Source organism: Protomyctophum bolini, assembly GCF_963924005.1.
Source record: "Protomyctophum bolini genome assembly, chromosome: 15".
NCBI classification, from domain to species: Eukaryota; Metazoa; Chordata; class Actinopteri; order Myctophiformes; family Myctophidae; genus Protomyctophum; species Protomyctophum bolini.
In genome coordinates this window covers 8,662,836-8,684,241 of record NC_137876.1, presented here as the reverse complement: position 1 = coordinate 8,684,241, position 21,406 = coordinate 8,662,836, and the positions used below count along the sequence as shown (strand labels likewise).

The 21,406-nt window shown below is 39.8% G+C and overlaps 3 protein-coding genes across 11 annotated transcripts in view; 1 reads left to right on the top strand and 2 right to left on the bottom strand.

Annotated features, from left to right (window-relative positions):
• Window positions 1-2,858: 2,858 nt before the first annotated feature.
• yy1a (YY1 transcription factor a) lies at window positions 2,859-9,652 on the bottom strand. Its single transcript, XM_080783765.1, has 5 exons — window positions 9,008-9,652; window positions 4,981-5,131; window positions 4,662-4,722; window positions 4,260-4,418; window positions 2,859-3,692 (listed from the first exon to the last, which is right to left on the bottom strand). The coding sequence occupies exons 1-5, from the start codon at window positions 9,519-9,521 to the stop codon at window positions 3,510-3,512; spliced, it is 1,068 nt and encodes a 355-aa protein (XP_080639891.1). The 5' UTR covers window positions 9,522-9,652; the 3' UTR covers window positions 2,859-3,509.
• A 973-nt stretch (window positions 9,653-10,625) lies between these two features.
• On the top strand, window positions 10,626-16,777 carry degs2 (delta(4)-desaturase, sphingolipid 2). The gene is made up of 3 exons (XM_080783310.1): window positions 10,626-10,774; window positions 13,490-14,232; window positions 16,150-16,777. Exons 1-3 carry the CDS (start codon window positions 10,654-10,656, stop codon window positions 16,291-16,293), a joined length of 1,008 nt encoding a protein of 335 aa, XP_080639436.1. The 5' UTR covers window positions 10,626-10,653; the 3' UTR covers window positions 16,294-16,777.
• Window positions 16,778-20,317: 3,540 nt separating this feature from the next.
• The window catches only part of evla (Enah/Vasp-like a), a 58,424-nt gene continuing 57,335 nt past the window's right edge, over window positions 20,318-21,406 (bottom strand). For all 9 annotated transcript variants that reach the window (XM_080784069.1, XM_080784067.1, XM_080784068.1 and 6 more), the window contains 2 exons: window positions 21,166-21,223; window positions 20,318-20,487 (listed from right to left, as the gene is read on the bottom strand). In XM_080784069.1, the coding sequence (XP_080640195.1) occupies window positions 20,450-20,487; window positions 21,166-21,223 (96 nt within the window). In that variant the 3' untranslated portion in view covers window positions 20,318-20,449. The remainder of the gene's footprint in view (window positions 20,488-21,165; window positions 21,224-21,406) is intronic.

Here is a 21,406-nt window from a genome sequence, read left to right as displayed (position 1 = left end):
TAGTATGCCGTACGGTAGGGGCTATAGCCCATGTTCAAAAATGATGAAAAATGAGGATAACATTTTTTTCAAAAATTCAAAAAACAATGGGCTATAACCCATGTTTTTTGAAATTTTGAATTTTCTTCAAATCCTCAAAAATGATGAAAAACGGCGTGCTATAGTATGCCGTACGGTAGGGGCTATAGCCCATGTTCAAAAATGATGAAAAATGAGGATAACATTTTTTTCAAAAATTCAAAAAACGATGGGCTATAACCCATGTTTTTTGAAATTTTGAATTTTCTTCAAATCCTCAAAAATGATGAAAAACGGCGTGCTATAGTATGCCGTACGGTAGGGGCTATAGCCCATGTTCAAAAATGATGAAAAATGAGGATAACATTTTTTTCAAAAATTCAAAAAACGATGGGCTATAACCCATGTTTTTTGAAATTTTGAATTTTCTTCAAATCCTCAAAAATGATGAAAAACGGCGTGCTATAGTATGCCGTACGGTAGGGGCTATAGTCCATGTTCAAAAATGATGAAAAATGAGGATAATTTTTTTTTCAAAAATTCAAAAAACGATGGGCTATAACCCATGTTTTTTGAAATTTTGAATTTTCTTCAAATCCTCAAAAATGATGAAAAACGGCGTGCTATAGTATGCCGTACGGTAGGGGCTATAGCCCATGTTCAAAAATGATGAAAAATGAGGATAACATTTTTTTCAAAAATTCAAAAAACGATGGGCTATAACCCATGTTTTTTGAAATTTTGAATTTTCTTCAAATCCTAAAAAATGATGAAAAACAGCGTGCTATAGTATGCCGTACGGTAGGGGCTATAGCCCATGTTCAAAAATGATGAAAAATGAGGATAACATTTTTTTCAAAAATTCAAAAAACGATGGGCTATAACCCATGTTTTTTGAAATTTTGAATTTTCTTCAAATCCTCAAAAATGATGAAAAACGGCGTGCTATAGTATGGCATGAATTGAACAAAGGGCATTGTTCAATTCATCAAAACATTTAGAGACAAACAAATAGACACTTATATGTAGTTAAAGCAACAGAGTTAAGCAACAGAAACAAACAACAATGGATTCTACAGTGTAAAGACACCAATTTAATTATAAATGTCAATAAAGTTGAATATCTAATAATATCAATTTAAAATGTATTATCCAATACGAATTTCCTTACCATTTTTAATGTTTTAGTTTTGTATTGCTATTTTTATTTGCTAATTGTAGATTGACCTACTTTTTGTTTCTGGCATTCCGCTGCTTGTTATTATTATTTTTTTTTTCATGTGAAGTACTTTGAGTTGCATTTTATGTATGACATGTGCTATATAAATAAAGTTTAATATGTGAAGTACTTTAGTTGTCAAGGATGCAGACAGAGTTGAACCCAGGAGCAAAGTCACAACAAACTAGAGTATAATAATAAAGTATTTAATAAAGAATTACGAGATATCTTACACAGGGGAATGCAGGTAGGAATCAGGCATGAATCAGAATGACATCAAAGTCAACACATGAACAGGCAGGACATCTGTGACACAGGTTATGAACTGACAATGAGTGTTTGTACTGAGTCCAGTTTTATAGTGAGCAGGTTGATTGGAGAAGTGTTCACTGCTGGGCTGATTAGGTGTGAACAGGTGTGTAAATGGAACTGGGTGTGCTGGAATGGGATATGGGAGGCCAGTGTGGAGACTGAGGGAGAGACAGAATGTGACAGAGTTGCATTTTATGTATGAAATGTGCTATATAAATAAAGTTTACACCACTGACTGTCCCTCCATATAAAATAAAGGCGAAAGTCACAAAAGAAATTGCGGAAATTGCAATGAAATTGTACCAATGAACCATGTAAATACAACAAATTGAGCAGGGCACTGCAGGGAGTTGCACCCCGTTCCGGTAAACCAGAAGTACGACACCAGTGCCTTAGTTTTTGTGTTGTCATTTACAGGTCCTTTCGTTGAAATGTAAATTTTACATTTCAACAGTGTGTGTGTGTGCACGCTTCGATAACCAGTGTTGGACCTGTAAGGGTCCATTTGGTTGATGAGAAACGAGGATAACTTTTTTTTCAAAATTAAAAAAAACATGGGATATAACCCATCGTTTTTTTATTTTTTTCATTTTTGTCAAATCGTCAAAAATTATGAAAAACGGCGTGCTATAGTATGCCGTACGATATGGGCTATAGCCCACGGTCCAAAATGATGAGAAACGAGGCTAACTTTTTATTTCAAAATTTCAAAAAACATGGGCTATAACCCATCGTTTTTTTCATTTTTCCAAATCCTCAAAAATGATGAAAAACGGCGTGCCATAGTATGCCGTACGATATGGGCTATAGCCCACGGTCCAAAATGATGAGAAACGAGGCTAACTTCTTTTTTTCAACATTTCAAAAAACATGGGCTATAACCCATCGTTTTTTCCGCAATTTCCGCAATTTTTCAAAAAATTCAAAAAACGATGTGCTATAACGAAACGTTTTTTCCGCAATTTTCCACAATTCCTCCGTAAAAACATTTCCGCAACTTGCTAATGTTTCTCATCGTCCGCAACACTAAATTTTTCCGGTAAATACAACACATTTAGCAGGGAGTTGAACCCCGTTCCGGTAAACCAGAAGTACGACACCAGTGCCTTAGCTTTTGTGTATTCAACTATTTGGGTAACATGTGAGCTTTATCCTCTAATTCATGGGCCTGGATTTTTTTTTCAATTTTTTTTTCAAAATTGAAAAAATCAAGTGTGCAAACACAACTCAGGCTTAAAGTACCTGACTAGGACCAACAGACATAAGGCCCATGATAATCATAAGGCCAATGACATGCTTGAATCGTTAGTGCAGGAAAAAAGTTTTAATCAACACTATTGAAATCACATTGCTATTATCTACATCATTCTGATATATTTGACATTACATATTACAAAATGAAAATCTGTAAAGAACACCCCTATTTACCCCGGATTCCAAACAGGGAAAAAGAGGAAGGGTGTTGACATACAAATCTCCTCCATGAAGAGATAAACAGGGAAAAACATTACATACATTATTACCACAAAGCCAAAGAAAGTGTACAATATGCACACTTAAGGAAAGTACAAAATTGAAAAAACAATGAATTTATTGACTAGGATGAATGAAACTAAACTTCTGTAAAATTGTATTTGTAATTGCCTTGTTAAGGTATAAATAATGTTTCGGGTACAGATCCATGAAATCACATCTTCACAAGAAGAAACTGTAAGCTTTTCCTTCCAGGTAATGTCATTGTAGGGTAGGAAGTAGGAGGGGGGCAGGGGTTCTCAAGAGTTCATCTTCACCTCTGTACAAAAGTTAATTTCTCTCTTAAAACCTTTTCATAATTTTTTTTCCTCTTTTACCTAGAAACAATACAAAGGGAAATTTCATATCTCACAACAGGACATCTGTGAGGGAGTAGATATACAAGTCCTCCGATGCACTGTTCCTAGGTTCGTCTGCAATAGTTTATTCACTGGTTGTTTTTGGCTTTGGCGTGTGTGAGGATGTGAGACTTGAGGTTGGTGGACTGGGCAAACTTCTTGTTGCAGCCATCAAAGGGGCAGACATAGGGTCGGTCTCCAGTGTGAATACGCACATGCGTGCGCAAGTTAAAGTCCAGAGAGAACCGCTTGCCACAGCCCTCAAATGTACACTGGAGACAAAAAGAGAGGAAAAACAATATTAAATCAACTCAGATCAGTCCAACAACAAAGGTAGTAGCTTGAGTTGAGATGAAAATCTGTTTAACCACTTATACACAGGGAAACAGCTACTTGACAATATTATGACATGCCCAAAGTAGGGATGCCAGCCAGGTTCAAAGTGGTTAAAGATGCTAGACAATCATGGACCACATTATGTGTAAAACATGTTAAATTAGAATATAAAGTTATAGAGTAACTGGTGCATTTATATAGCGCCTTTATCCAAGGCACTTTACATAGATTGTGCATTACATTCACCCATTCAGACACACATACATACAAATTCATACACCAATGGCGGCAGAAACCATGCAAGGCACCAACCAGCACATCAGGAGCAATTCGGGGTTCAGTGTCTTGCTCAAGGACACTTAGACACTAACTCTGGGGGAACCCGGGTTCGAACTGGCAAACTTGCGGTTACCATCCGGCCACTCTACCCCTGAGCCACCGCCATGTAGAGTGCATTAAACCCTGGAAGAATCCAACTTCAATGGCAGGGAGAAGGAACCCACCTGGAATGGTTTCTCTCCAGTGTGTACAAGCTGATGCCTCTTCAGTTTTGAGCTCTCCACAAAGGCTTTGCCGCACTCTGCACAGACATGTACGCGTGGTCCGTGGGTATGCAAGTGCTTCCTCATTGCAGAGTTGTCCCTGAACATCTTGGTGCATCCCTTGGATAAAAAGAACGACATTCAAATGGCAGCTCATATTGCCTCTCAGACTCGTGTCAGACTGAAGCAGTTGAGGATTTTCTGCCCATAAACATGCAAATGCTATGTTTTTGTTTCTAAGATTGGTATAAGTCAAACATTTAATTTATGAGTGACCACAGACAAGCTTAGTTGGAAAATACATAAATCGTCTAACAATTCTCGTACAATAAATGCTGGTGAGATGGAGAACAATTAACTTACTTTGTGTGGGCACGCTATCGTCCTGGGTGCATCATCTTCTTTGATCTTTCTTGGTTTCATTCTACAATGAAAATAGAACTTGTTATACAATTTGCCTTTGATATCTTACTTTTAGGACAGACTAGAGACATTCCCAGTAGGCAGCGAAGAACCCCACATTTTTTAAATCAGCCTCATGGAGGCATGGCTTCTGTGAAAAAATTCCATGTACCGGTAGGTTGCTAACCAGCACAGCACAATTGGAACTATACATCAGTGTTCTCTAATTTCTTGCCTGTTTTGTGTGTGTTGCAAAACTTAATCTCTAGTTATCACTCACCGTGCAAACTCTGCTAACTGTTTGGGGTCTGACAAGTCGATGCCTGGGATACCTCCTGGAGGGAGCTTCTTCCCCGTCATGTATTCAGAGTAATCTGGAGGAGAGTTCTCACCAATGATCTGTTCTTCGTGGTCGATGTCCTTCTTGTCATCTAGCAATGAGAAGAGATCTTTTTAAATAAAAAGAAAATGAAAAAGCCAAGAGCAATTTGTAGGTTACATCAACAGTAACTTGTCCTGGTGTATGATGAGAACCTGACCATTATTTAACTTGTCTTGCATGGTAATATATTTTCCAAGGATGAACATGCTTCTAGGTCTACTGAATTTGACAGATAGCATGGCACCTTAAAATGTTTTGTCTTTCATAAAACTTCATATAGCAACCCCCTTGTATTGCACAATATCTAGTAATAATATAAATAATTGGTAAACAAACAATAATATATATTTTTTAAATAATTAACTTTAATATAAATTAAGTATAAAAGGTGGGAGAGGGGGGGTGATGAGAGGTCTTGTTTTATCTATTCTCTATCCTTTGGGATATTTTTGTTTGTGAGCATTTGCATATACATGAAATTTGCCTGCATTCACCCATCAAAACTATACATGGAGTTTACCTAAATACATTTTGCTACCTTTGCTACCGTTTTAAAAGCTGTATATGACGAATCAAGGTTGAATTGAATTGAATTTATGCCATGGGTCACCTAACAATAGAACAGTTTAATGTTTTCAATTGCATTGACATTATAAACACATTTCTAGCAACGATCTATGAGGTTCCCACATTCTCCATAGAAATGCGCACTACTTCTTGCATGTGTGTAAGGTTCTTATTCTGCAGATTTACTGATCATTGGTTCTCAATGGGATCGAGTTCAGGAGCCTCATGCACAATGCCATATTGCCATGTATGAGGTGGTCAAAATGTCTGGGGAATCGGGGATGCATTAAAAAACAGAATGTGTGTGTGTTTAACTTGCACACATTTTGGAGAGATGTGGGGATTATTGAACAAACTGATATAGAGAGCTTTCATAAAAACCTTTTTGTTTTGACCATAAAATACCACTTTCACTACCTTTAAACAGTTAGGACTGTGATTCTATTTAATTTTATGAAGCCACTTTGCCCACCCTGAAACTGGTCGGGGTTCCTTCAAAGTCATCCCTGAAGATTATAAAATTGCACCCAATGCCTCGCTTAATTTTACTCAGCATCAAGGGTTGGATTGGGGGAAGGCCCTGCAACATGCTAGCATCATGTACAAGGGGTGTACTACTTCTACTTGTACATCACGCTGCCTCACGCTATGTAAACAGCAGATGGGTTCCTGACCTATGGGCCACGCAGCTCGAGAACCAAGGCAAATGACTAACTTTTTCACACATAACAGTGACACACATTTCCTTGGCTTTTGACACCTTCACGCTAAATATTTTAAGATAGTCGATAATGTAACGATCATGAATGCAATCTTACAAAAAGGTGAACATTTCCTAATAATTTGTGGAAACACTTAAACAATTGATCCCCAGCAGCATTATTCAGAGGAAAACATTCTGCAAAAGTAGTGAAGAATACTTGCACTGATGTGCAATGATGACAGAGTTGAAACATGTCAAATGTTGAACCCTTGTTCTGGGCAGTGGTGGAAAGTATGTAACTTTACTGGAGTATTTCCAATACATGTACAGTACTTACAGTACTACAATATTGTACTTTTACTCCACTACAATGCAGAAGGAAGGTTGTGGGTTCAAACCCCGCCTGGGGTCGACATCGGCACGGGTATGCGGTAGCAATAGGTTCTTAAAGCCAAATCAAATGGGTTCAGAACTGAGCCCAGTCTTGAGGAGGCGCATCTGAAGCCTGTGTTGGACAGGGGTCTCCAGACATAAAAACAAAGAAAAACTTACTACAATTATTTGAAAAGTTTAGTTACTAGTTACTTGTAGATTTTGATTATTATTACAAAACATGCATTAACCACTTTAGCCATATACTTGGGCTATTTGAAAATGGACGATCTACGTGTCGCAATGCAACACGTTGTGAGTTTGAAGATCCACTAGTTTCAAACGATTCGTATACATATTGAACTTGTGAATTGGGACATTCTGCATAATGAGCACTTACTTTAGCTACTTTAAGTATATTTTGATGGAAATACTTTCCACAGCACACTCAAAAACAAAATCTTGTAATAACTGTGATACGATTGAGCTGAAACTGCTCAGTGACCCTACAAGGTAGCCGCAATTTGGAACTAGATTTTTTTTATAATGTGATGAATCTAGAGTTGCAATACCCTCCATTGACTCCCCACTCATCCAATTTGCGTTTGCGATCTGCTTGTCTTAAACAACGTTAAACTCACCAACATTGCAGCTGTAGTCCAAGCTTGAATTATCCTCTTTCAAATCTGCCGAGCTTGTTTTTCATAAAAATCCCCCGTAGACATGTTATGAGCTACTTTCTGTCAAGAAATGATGTGCAAGTGATTCTTTTTGTTGTGTTGGAGTTTGGAAGTGCTCGTGCAACTGCGAAACAGATGGCATGCAGGGCCGTTCAGTGACGTATGACGAGCGCTTCCAAACTCCAGCACGTAAGGGCCGTCCATACTGTCTCCGACCATCAAACTTTTCGTTGGAAAGCTCCGGTACAACTACAACATGACGTCACTCGCAACTTCGGAAACGCATTTCTCAGAATTTTTGTTCTGAAAGCTGCACTCCCAGATGTTGTGACTCTCCGAACTCTACTTCGGAGAAAAAATTTAAGTTTGGTCTTTCCGACGAAAAGTTTGGTAGTCGGAGACAGTATGGACTGCCCTTTAGTATCACAGAATTTCTTGACAGAAAGTAGCTCATAACATGTCTATGGGGGATTTTTATGAAAAACAAGCTCGGCAGATTGAAAGAGGATAATTCAAGTTTGGACTACAGCTGCAATGTTGGTGAGTTTAACGTTGTTTAAGACAAGCAGATCGCAAACGCAAATTGGAGGGAGAGTCAATGGAGGGTATTGCAACTCTAGATTTACCACATTATTAAAAAAATCTAGAGTTGCAAATTGCGGCTACCTACAAGGTTGTGTTGTGTCATGTGTATCAACCTGGGTGCTGGATGGGAATGGCAATAATCTATGAGGGCTATACATTGAAGTTACACTACAATCCTCTAAACTCAAATCTGTGGCTAATAAAAAGGATGCAGTCATTGGCTTAAAGTCAATATATCCTTTTATATTTTATATTATATTAAGTATCTCTTGATTAGCAGACTCTGACATATATGGGGTTTTTGTTTTAACAAAACGGCTACCGTTTCTTTAAATATTCACGTTCTGGAAAACAGAGAACGGAGAGGATATGAATCAGTTTAAGTTGTTTTTTTTCAGTACCGGTATATAAAATAATTAATCACAGTTATTTATGGATTTTGTCCTCCTTTTTGGTGTGTGTTGTCACTGTTGTGTGGCCTGTGGTGGGGTCGGGTCTTGTGATTGTTGTTTGCTTGCAGTACACTGACAGTAGTTCGACACCGTCGAAACCGACCCCTCCTCCTTATTCCAACTGACTGTCATGATAAACTAGGCGCCTCCCCTCCCGTTGACTCTTATGTTAAACCTGTCACTCCCCCTTCCACAGACTGTCATGTTAAAGCAGGCCCCTCCCCCTCCCGTTTACTCTCATGTTAAACTACGCCACAGCGGCCTAGCAGCAGCTCCGCAGCCAGCAGCGGTGCACTTCTCTCCCCCACACCGTCCGCCATCTTCCCCGGCCCAAATAAACGCCATTTTTTCGGGCCGCCATACTTTCTAAACCGGGGAAATATGGCGGCGCCCATCAACACATAAAACATGGCTTCCCATAAAAACAAAAACATTTCAGGGGGTATATAAAGTGGTTCCGACGTGGTAAATGATTCAAAATTTCCTCGGAGAAGACGAGGCCCAGTGGCGGGGTGCAGACACACCGAGAACAATGAGTGTTATTCCAACCCAGACTCTGAACTTACCAGATGCCCACATCGTGACTGAAAACTCCCCCTCAAGAGTCTTTATCTGGACCTGCTTCTGCTCCCACTTTCGGCCCATTTCGGTTCCGCTCAAATAAGTCTTTTTGCCCGCTTTCTTTCCACTTCCCCCCTTCTTCCCCCGGCCCGAGCTTTTCCCAGCGACCGTCACTAAAGTCTGTTCGATATAGTCGTCTTCCACGGCGGGCACCGGGACGGGGATGAGGATCTGGTCCCCGTAGCCGTCGTCGTGCAGTTCAGAGTCATCGTCGCCCACCACTTCCTCCCGGGTCTGGACAAGGATCACCTCCTGGTGGTGGTGGATCGAGTGGTGGTCCGTGTCCAGCGGCTGTAACGCGATCATGGGCTGGTGCTCATCATCATCGTCGTCGTCGTCGTCCTCCCCGACCACAGTCGTCTCGATGGTCTCCACTTCTATTTCGTGGAGTTCCACGATCTCGGCCGGCATCTCCGAGCCATCCGTCTCTATGTACAGAGTATCCCCCGACGCCATCATGTCGAAATCCCCGGTGCTTTGTTCCCCCGCCACTTTCAGTGTTTTTTGTGTGCTTCCCCCCCGTTCTTTAACTCGGCAGCCTGTTCCTCCTTCCTCTCTCTCTCTCTACACAACACAACTCTCCAGTCCACACTGTTGTTCTGCTCTCGTCGCCACTATGCTCCAGTTCCAAGCTCTCGCGTGATTTCACACAAGTGATTGGTTGAGAGGTTTGATGGTCTGCTACGATTAAAACATTGTGGGTTATAAGACGTATCATTATTTTGTGTATTTATGTATTGTATTCTAAGTAGATTTTAATTTACTCACTCACACGTGACACATACATAATGCTCTCTCTCTCTCTCTCTCTCTCTCTCACACACACACACACACACACACGCCCACAAATGTGTGTGTGCGTGTGCGTGTATCCCCCCGTTATTTACCCCCTTTTTGATTGATTGAAATATGTATTAACACAACAGTTTGGAGAATTAAAGTACATTTCAAGCACAACTCAATACAAAGACTGTTAAGAACTGTGAGTGGACGACCCAATAAAGCATTACACTTAATTGTTTACAAGAGGGTCCACCTTGTTCAATTCATCAAAACATTTAGAGACACAAATAGACACAAGAACAGAACAGGAATTCATCATAGAGGAGGTAAAAAGGGAAAAGAAACATATACAGTGAGGGGGAAAAGGGATGATTTCCTGTTTTTGGCTATATAGAAGTGTATATTTGTACGTCTCTAAATGTTATGATGAAAGATCATGAAACTTACTTTGACAGTTTTTGTATTGAGTTGGGCTTGAAATGTACTGTAAAATAAATACTACTATCTATATCTCTATCTATCTCTCTCTTATAGTAGCTGATGTGGGGTTTAGAAGCATTTTGATGATAACAAACAAACAGTCACACAAAAACAAACAGGTATTCCTTCTCCAACTTAGTGGTATAAATTTGTCCATGCAGACTGGCACTGCAGAGTAAAATAAATATGAACAGGTGCCACTGTCACCTGTTCCCTATTAATGGGAGGGGCTTGATCGCTCCTTACACATTTATCTACCGTACCTGTGGGTGTGACCCGAAACTGAAGGTTGATGACACAAGACACACACTACATAGCCTGCAGTCGCATGTTCGTCCCCCGTCCAAACAACATAGCAAGGAAAGAAATGGGGAAAACGGGTGGGAGACAGGACTTTGAATGGGTCTACAATGACCAGCCTCACACATCCAGAAGAAAAGAAATATTGGGTAAGATGAACCCGAAATTTTAAAGACAACTTTATAGACAAGTCTTCTTCACTTGACCATTTTTAAGATTTTTGTCCTGACGCCAGTCTACTTATAAAGCGTAGCCGGTTAAACCAGTTTACAAACTGTACTGCTGAACCAGAACCAGTCATATGTCCACAATGGATTTGAGGTAGGCAGTAGGCTCGGCTAATCATTAGGTGATAGACTACGATAGTACGACGAGAGTAGCCTAGGGCATTAAAAAGTCCAGAAATCAGTGGTCGATGAAAATGACTATCGGAAAGAAAAAAAAATCCAGTCTAACCTTCAAATTATATCAAAAAGAAAATCGTAATATGAATGTTGAATCTATACATTAATTGCTCTGATTGTTCACTTCAGTTGCTAAATTAAGTTATTCCATAATTTGAGTTGAGAGGAAAATTGTAGCCTACTGTTAATTGAGCATTAACGAAGCTGGTGGAAAGATCATGACACATATCAGATTAAATTAATAGTAATCTTGAATATAGGTAGGCCACTATAGGCCTAGACTAGAGAGAACATCTAAAAAACATGCTCTTATAAGTGAAAGGACTCACACTAAGACATTCGATCCCTGCATGACATTCCTCTCCTGCCATGGTAGCCTAACACAGAATATTATAAAACAAGATCATATAACATAATTATGGAACCTGTTTAGCCTCGATCGGGTCACCCTGACTGTGCTTCCCTTTTATTTATTTATATATATATATAAATCTTAGTAAAACAAGGTTACCCAATGCCCATAGATTATTATTTATTCTCAGTGAAATACCAAGTGGATAATTTCTCTGACTACCCGACTTTCTAAAACAATGTCAACATGCTGATAGCAGGTGCATTTGACAATGCCTCCTAGGTAACAAGACACATTCTCGACTCACAGCAAATAAGAGTGAGAGGGGAGGCATTGTTAGCGACAGACCCCTCAACAAAGATTGTCAAATTAAACGCGCGTGTGTGTGTGTGTGTGTGTGTGTGTGTGTGTGTGTGTGTGAAATAAAGCAGGAAAAAACACACTTTTGAGTGGGCATGTCAAATCTCTTTGGCCTTGACCAATAGGCCTACTATACCTATATTGCAATAGCCATATAGAGGGTATGCGCGTGACATCATCATCATATGCGGACGTTATGCGGGTCGCCTACTGAGTGGCAAAAAACTACTTTTCTGGCCTTGACAGCCCATACATCCAAAAGAAAAAAGTCCTATCTGATTGCATTAAACAACATTAAACTCACTTTGCCAAGTCACTTTGCCACTCGATTTCCCATTCACTTCATGCATGCGCATACCGTCTATTGTTGCTCTGGAGTAAAACGTCTACCTGATGGGGTGTTGAGACACCCTTGGGTCATAAATTATTATCATGGTTTTGGTTTTATCATGCCCCCGCTGTAGTTAAAATTTAATATTTTATAGCGTTTGTGTGTTGCCTCTATGGAAAATGACAGTGGCAATTAGGACCACCTACTGTAATTAGTCACACAAAGAATGGCTGTGCATCATTGCACATCAGGTAAATCATTGACTTACAATGAAAAGTTTCCATTCCACTATGGTTTAATTGTTTGTTTGACTCTGAATAGATTTGGTGTCGGGAGACACAACAGCATCAGTATCAACAGAAAACCCTGTATAAAAGTACATTTAAAATAATGTTCTCACCGTTCGGCATCATTAAAGCTGCACTATGTAAATTTCCTCTTCTACCCGTGCAGTGCTGACATTTTTACCACTGACATTTATCCTCTGCTTGCTCAGGGGATCTTGACCTTGTTGTCAAAATTTGTGTCAGATCCTGTGTCTAGGTGAGACAAGACTTTAGACGCAATCTAAAAAAAAGACAACCAATTGTATGTTACGTGTTAATTGTATACGGTATAGAATTATCATACACATTGGACATTACATTTTATTCATTAAAAAGCAAAAGTTACATAGTGCCACTTTAAGTATGAGTATTATATTGCACTTTGTATTTTCAAGGTGTGGGAGTGGGATAGCATTACCTGATGAGTTAGAATAGTTTGCTGATATGTGGTTAATGATTTAACTGTATGCCCCGAGTGTGTGAACCATGGTAATGATGTCAATTTAACACAGACCACCATGGGTCAAATACGTTTTTTGTGCAACAAGGATTATTTATTTAGACTTTGTGCACTGAGTGATTGAATTAGCTATTAGACTTTTTAAGTGACTTTCAGGGTCTCACTAGGAATGAAGGAATTCCATAATGACTTATGGTTTGAGCAAAAAAATTACTAAATAAAGAGGATTTGGCCTGGAGGGTGGAGTCCAACTTGTTCTTAGAAAACCTTTTCATCACGTCTCTGGACACTGAAACCAGGTTTCAGTGTCCTGAATCTCTTTGTTGCTCAGTAAAAGAGGATTTGCACAGAGGCATACAAATGAGGTTAAAGCAAAGAAGCAGACTACATTTGCATCTATCACTCTGAACTCTCTGGTCAGTGGTCTGTTTGACTTTCCTTAGTGTGACAGATGGAAGGTAAATGCATACAAAAGAGGAAGTGTAGATAACTAGAAATTAATAATTTCTTACGCTTCCTCTACCCCCATTACCTCCAACTTCATATCCGTATGGAGCTTCTTGTCTCCAACCATATCTTGTCTCCAACCATCTCCCTCTCTCATTATGTTTCCCACCACCTCTCTCCTCAGCCAAGTATCCAGAGATCAAGTCCCTGATGGGTCCGGACCCCCATTTGAAGTGGGTGGTATCGGGCATGGTACTAACCCAGCTCCTAGCCTGCTACATGGTACACAACCTCTCCTGGAAATGGATCCTCTTCTGGGCCTATGCCTTTGGGGGCTGCATTAATCACTCGTTGACCCTTGCCATACATGACATCTCTCACAACGTGGCGTTTGGCAACAAGCGGGCTAAGTGGAACCGCTGGTTTGCCATGTGGGCCAACCTGCCTATCGGGCTGCCGTACTCCGCCTCTTTCAAGAAGTACCACATCGACCACCATCGGTACCTGGGGGGCGACCAACTGGATGTGGACATCCCTACGGATGTTGAAGGATGGTTCTTCTGTACCCCGGCCAGGAAGGTTCTCTGGCTCTTCCTCCAGCCCCTTTTCTATGCTCTGCGGCCCCTATTGGTCAATCCTAAACCGGTCTCTCAACTAGAGGTGCAGAATGCCGTGTTTCAGTTAACGGTGGACTTCATCATCTACTATCTGTGGGGAATTAAGCCCATTGTTTATCTAATCACAGGTACTATCCTGTGTATGGGGCTGCATCCCTTCTCTGGACATTTCATAGCAGAGCATTACATGTTCATGAAGGGACATGAGACATATTCTTACTACGGACCACTGAACTGGATCACATTCAATGTTGGGTATCATATGGAGCATCATGACTTCCCAAGTATACCAGGCAGCAAACTACCTCAGGTGAGACCCTATTGCACTCATGTGAAACAGTAGTTTATTAACCCATTCTGACCTGAGATCAGATTCTAAAAATAGCAGACCTACAAGCTCGTAGATCTGCTATTTTAGCTAAAGCATAACATAATGCTAACACCAAAATCATGGGTTCCCGCCCAGAATGGGTTATTATAGCAAAACCTCACATTTATACACCTCCTGAAAGATCATAATTTTGTGAAAACAAAATGATCTAATTCTCATTACTAGATTTTGTGCAACAATTATTACACAATAATAGTAGTAGGGAGAGAGAATTACAGTAGGTATTGCTCCCACTACATCCAGTACTCTCCTATAAGTCAATAAAGTATTGGGAAATACCATGCCACAATTGTTTTTATCAAATGCAAACATTTATCAGGTGACAGGGCAGACCTTATAACTGATTAACTGCAGCCTCAAAGTGATACGCCTCTAGATAATCATAAATGACAGATTTTGGTCCCAAGTGGGACATCTGATGTTAGGAAGACGAGTAGGGACGGAGCTTGAAACCTGATACCCCAAAAAATGTGATAAGCTTATTGAGTACCTGGTATCAAGTGTTGGCTTATCGAGCCTGTTATCAAGCATAGTGGTAGGAATGAATACCAGCACTCCTTTAGGATTTCCCCAGCATTTGAGTTGAAGAAGGCCTCCGGGCCGAAACATCCATTCGTCTGTTGTTGCCTGCTGGGGTAATCGAAAAATAAACAAGAATCCTAAAGGATATAACGTGAGTGCTGCATGGTATTCATTCCTACAGTTTGTCTTCCAGAACTGTGCACCCGTTACGTGGAATTACTCAACTGAGTGCTTGCTCTCGCTTTCTTCATCAAGCATAGCGGCCCATGATGTCATGTTTAAACGATCAAGACAAGAGGCGATCAAGAAATAAATCAAATGCTGGCACAAACATGTCGGTCTAAAAGTATATTGATACCTGCCACCGGGCACTGCCCAGGTAAACACAATTAAGCTTTTAAAGTGACTGTACACACATTAACCAGTTAACAGTTTCGTCTATATCTTCCAAAAGTAAAAAGGTCAATTGCCTTCCGTCTGTTACAAAATTACTGTTTTTGAAGGCCCTAGGAAAAGATACTGGTTCTGTTCAGAATTTGTCATCTCCTGTCTTTCCACCAAATAATCTAAAATGCTCGATAAGAACCTGTCTCGATAAGGTGCTCGTTATCAAAAAAAATAAATAACGAGCTCCATCCCTAAAGATGAGGGGGCCCCAAATTCCTGCTAGGGGCCTCCTTAGGCCGTGCTTATTCCACCACTGACCATTGTAGAATATGTTTTCTCCTGCACACTGACGGGGGGGGATGTACAGTAAATGTGCGGCCAACAAACTGTGGAATGCCTCCCATCAGCCTGTTGTAGTTGACCGTGTCAAGGTCAAGACTTAATTTGACCTTGTTTCTCTCAAAGCCTTCTCTGGTATGTGAAGTTGAAAAGGCAGGTTGGATAGTCAAGGTTCAAGGTTTCTTTAATTTGTCTCCCAAGGGAGAAATTTGTCTTGGACCCCAAGGACCCGCCCTGCAGCATACAGATAGAATATACAAGACAACACACAAAAAACACAGTGACCCGTACAACATAAAAAAACCACACACCAACATACCTAGTGCAAAAGAGGAAGAACATCACCTCATAACATAATTGACAGAGGGACAAAGGAATGCTTGTACCTATTGTATTTGCACGCATGGACCTTGTACCTCCTACCTGATGGCATTAGCCGATACTCAGGGTATAGTACATGGGAGGGGTCAGACACAATTTTCTTAACCTGTCCAATGGTGGCCTGCTCAAAGATGACCTGGGGGGTGATCAAAGGTGTAGACATACCCATGATCTTATAACGTAACTAACCACACTTCTTTTCACCAGGTGAAACTAATTGCGTCAGAATACTACGACTCCCTGCCACAGCACACCTCCTGGAGCCGTGTTTTATGGGACTTCGTCTTTGATGACAGCATTGGCCCCTATGCCAGAATCAAACGGGAATACAAACTCGTCAAGCAGGAATAAATTTGAATTTGACTTTATGCCTCTATTCAAATTAGAATTTAAATTTATGACCACACCCTCCTGAGTACAACCCAACCCTATTCTCCCTCACCCATTTGTATGTTTGTATTCATCAGTGCACTAAAGCTAATATCAAAGTGTGTAGGAGATCCAAGACATGATGGATGAATGTGAATGCACTTCAAGGAACATGGTGGAGAATTCAAATACTATGGTATCTCTACCAAATAATCAATATTTGCAATATGGCTCTGCCTTGTGAAAGACCAAAGAGTAAACAATTTCCTGCAGTCCAGTAGGCTCTGAGGTGAACAAAACGTGAACAAGCTACCAAGCAGGACTATCATTTTGGTTATTTACCGGTATTAATTAATATCCAGTTATTTGAGACTTAAAGGAGAATGCCATGCTAGAAGGCTAGTTGTTACGTCCCCACCAAAGAGGTCCAGGTGTTATTTTGTGCAAAAGCTCATTCTTGGCTATTTCCCCTCCATAAGCCCTCAATGAATGGCATTGAAATGGAATTGAATGGGGCTATGGGGTGTTGTGCTAATTTGCTTATTTCCATCGCTCAAAATTATATATATCCTCTCTTCATAATGTACCGGTAAATAATATCCCAAGCGGCACACTTTACTACTTATTTCGATGGAAATAAGCAAATTAGCACAACGCCCCATTCAATTCAATGCAATTCATTGAGGGCTTATGGTAGGGGAAATAGCCAATAAGGAGCTTTTGCACAAAAAAACACCTGGACCTCTTTGGTGGGGACGTAACGACTACAAAGAAAGGTAAGAAAGCCTTCTAGCATGGAATTCTCCTTTAAGAAGTGGATTTTCTTTGGTCAGATTCTTATTTTTTATTTTTTACCAAAAGGAAGAACCCTACTTGGCTGTGGGGCAAATGTCACTTGCATTTGTGTTTACTAAAACTTGAATACATTTTATTATTTTTGTACTCACAAGTCTATATACCACCAGTGCTTTATAGGCAGCTATTATGTCTGCATGGTTTTGTAATATACAGTATATAAAATCTTTGAGGATGTGAATCAAGGCACACACATCACCTCTTTGTGAATCTACAACTGTACAGTATGTCTATGAAAGGCTCTCACAATAAGAGCAAACATTCTCTTGTACTATGTCTATACACACTACACAGTGACAGTATGTGCAGAGCAAGGAAGAGATGGAAATGAGCTTTGAAACCTTACCTTTTAGAAGAGCCTTTTCGTCAGCGATTCCGTTCTGCTTCCATTTGCAACTCTGTTGTGGCGTCTGCTGTAAACCTGTTTGATGTCAGAGTAACTTCATAATTTGTCATACTTAGTTTGATTGTTATTCCTGTTTAAATGGTTTAAATTTATTTTTTACAAAGCAGCTTTGTAAATAAATGTATCTTAATGAATAAGACATACTTTGAAAGCCTCTTGTTATGTACAGTACCTTTCTTGTGATGACGGGTCTTTAGTTTCACCGCAATCGGAACAGAAGCTGTGTGTGTGTAAATAAGTGTTAAAAAATAGCTCTATATTCAGAATAATCATTGCTATGAATAATAGGGTGTTTGCTCAGTAACGAGGGGTCTCCCTGCCTCTCCATCTCTTTAGTTATACATTTTCAGGGAAAGAACTCCTACAAGATAAACATGTGAAACTGGAAATGAGACAAAATAGCGGAGTTCACTGCTTAAAATTAAAAATTCTGTTTACTGAAGATATGGGGAGACCCATGTTACTGAACAAACACTTTATAGCAATGATTACCGGTACTATATCTGAAAATGGATAGCATGGATTAAAGCAAAATAAAATCTCACGACTGAAAAGTTTTGCCAAGTCCTAATATGTAATTTGTGAAACTGTGTGAAAGGACTAGGTCAAATTATGATGTTTTGGTAGCCATACAGCTAACCAGTTGAAGAAATTGCAGATTGAGGCGTTCTAACGATTGCTTATTAAATATCTGAGATCATTAGGGTTTTCTGGAAGACTGAAATAACTAATAACCGAAAATATTTTTGGTGCAGGACACTCTTCTATAGAAGACATGCTGACTTCTATGGGATCCAAATGACTGAAATCAGTCGTGGCGACTGAGAACTTTAATCCATGCTAACAGACTTGAAGTATAAGTATGTGAGTGAAAGAAACGGATTGTGTAGACAACTGGCAGGACTCATTTTTGTTAGAATGAATTTACTTCCAGCTTTTAAATCAGAACGTTTTCGAGAGCAGACAGAATGGAGAAAATGCAACAATCAATGTTCCAGCAAATCTTCCCTGCAAAGAAACATTTAGCTATCATCATCACATACCTTTAATTACCAATGCAATATTTGCGTGTTGCCAGAGGAAAACCATTATGTTTTCACATAGCTACCGTTTTTTTAAAGTTCAACCTCTATACGTCTATGTATAGAAAGGGAGAGGATTCATGGAAACAAACCACTATGGCAAACGTACCACCTGATTTATACTTCACCAATGCCATAAGACGGTGTCACGTCTTGTCGGTCTTTTAGATCTATTTTTGGTGACTGCCACCTGCCAACGGGTTATAAATTAAGCATTTAATTTTTCCATCTTTTTATGAAAAACTCATTTATCGAGACAGGGTTTCATGCATACTCGGGAGGTTCACAGAGCATAGGATGACTAAATAGTTGCTACTACACTTTATATCTAGGCAAAACCAGGTGGCACATTTACAGTGATGGGTCTGTTTTGAGAATTATCCCAGTGCTCGCACACCCAAACATGTAGAATGAAATACCCTGACCATACTGGAATTGTAGTCATGATTTCCTTCGCAGTTTCACTGTACAAGACGTTTGTACTTAGACATGCATTACTTAATCTTTGAGACAAGCATATGCTACTGGCAGGATAAACAAGGTATAGGCCTCCTGTTTCTCATATCTGGGCATTTCACTTTTATCTTGGAGTGCATTACCTGACGGTCAGCTGTGTCTTTCATGGGATGTCCTTTATATTTTTCTTTTACTTCAATATTGCCCAGTGAAAACTAACTTGGAATTATCAGTGCTCTGGGTGGCCAGAGATGGTGAAACAGGGGGATGGGATTTGAGACTTTGACTGCTGAATTGTACGAGGTGGTGGGGGCATGTGCACATGGGGTGATCACTGCCTGCCTCCTGTGAATTGCTTGATCTTTGTTTAATTTATTTTTTATTTTGTTCCCATTATCAACACTTTCACTGCACTGTTATAATATACTGTATGTCCAATCAGAATGAAAGGGCTACTTTTAAGTGGATAACATTAATAATTTATTTTTTATTGTATTTGTTTAACCAATATGCTCTCCAAAATGTCTGGAATGAAAAGTGTTGTACAACCCCAGTATGAAAAGGGTATTAAAAAGGCTTTTGAGGGAGGAAATGTGAGTCTGCAGCAACGTGTGTGCCCGTATTGTGCTTGTTGTCGTCATACTACTAGGGATAAACTAAATAAAAATAACAATATAAAATATAAAAGGTTGACATTAATGGTGTGCAAGTTTCCGTTCGCCTTCTATAATATCAATAAAATAATCATTGTCATCAATATCACCACCACAGGTTTTCTTTTTTTTTAAATAATAAAACGGTAAAAACTTAGAAAACGAAAATATTTCCTTTTCAAGACTCGGACTGAACAGAGAACAGAGTTGCAACACTGGGCTGACTGAGTTTATAGGTGCACAGAGAGGACCATCACAACACCAAACTCGGCACGAGTGTCCATATTCACCCCAGCTGCCTGCCATCCATTCACCTCCATACTTCCCATCCTCTTCTCCGTTTTATCAGTCTTACTTCCTCTGTACAGTCTTTCGTTTCTCTCTTCTGGCCATCTTTCATCAGTCCTTTTTTTCCTTTTCAAGGTTAACTCATACCTCAATGCTTGTCGAAAAGGTTGCGCGACAGAGCATAAATCAACCTTCACTTTTTTTTTTTGCTTATTCCTTCTACTTTGCTGTCCAGCAGACTCAAAATGTTGGCACAACATTTCTGCAACTTGAATCATGGCAACGTTTTCGCACGAGGTCACAGAAACGCTGAGAGAACATTCCCTGGTCCTCGTGTCTGTGCATCTGTGTGTCCGTCCTCCTCCAGCTCTTCCACTCTATCTGTTGCTCCTGTGAGATTATGACGTACTGATTCTGCCAATTTCTTGTCTGATGGCTACGGACGACAAAGAAAAGTGGCTTTTTTTTTAGACCGTGGCAGTTGATCCTGTGTCATTTTTCACAGTTAGACCCTGAATTAATTCTGTTAACCCATTTTGACCTGAGATCAGATTAAAAAAATGTCTTGTACATCCTGACAGTTTTCTGAAAAAGCTATGTTTCTATGTCATTCTTCGATTTTTCAAAAATAGCAGACCTACAAGCACGTAGCACGTATGAGCTTGTAGATCTGCTATTTTTCAATAGCACCAAAAGGGGTACCCGCCCAAAATGGGTTAACATGGTGCAGAGAAAGAATGACAGCTACGAATTATTAATAGAGTTGAAAAGCTTTAGCATTTTAGGGATTCAGGTTGTATTACTTTATTTTGCCATTGGTAAAAGCATCTCATACGCAAAGAAATTGCTTTTGTATACCACTGATTCTCAACGTTAGGTCCAGGGACCCCCCCAGGGGTCATTGAGGGGGTTCCAGGGGGTATACACAGCATTGTTTTTTACTTAGAAATCAAATGAACCCTTATGGGTCTGTAACTCTCAGATTTAAATTAAGACTGCAGATTTCAGTGTAGATTGTGATCCCAGAGATGAAAATCATATCACATGGGGGTCCACGGCCTATGTATATCAAACTTGGGGGTCCTTGACATGAAACAGGTTGAGAATCACTTACCATTAATTATCTCATCTTTCACTTTATGCAATTCACGTACAACTTCATCCAAGATTTCCTGAAAAGGTATGAACTTTGTTTGTTTCTTTTTCAGGGTTATAAAAGCATTTACATCCAAACAGTTTACAATACATACATACTCCCATGGATATGATAAAACTACAGCCAAAGGTTATGTTTCTAGCGCCACGCTCTTCCTCAGTCTGCTGACAACTACTGGTTGGTCTTGGGACTGATGGTA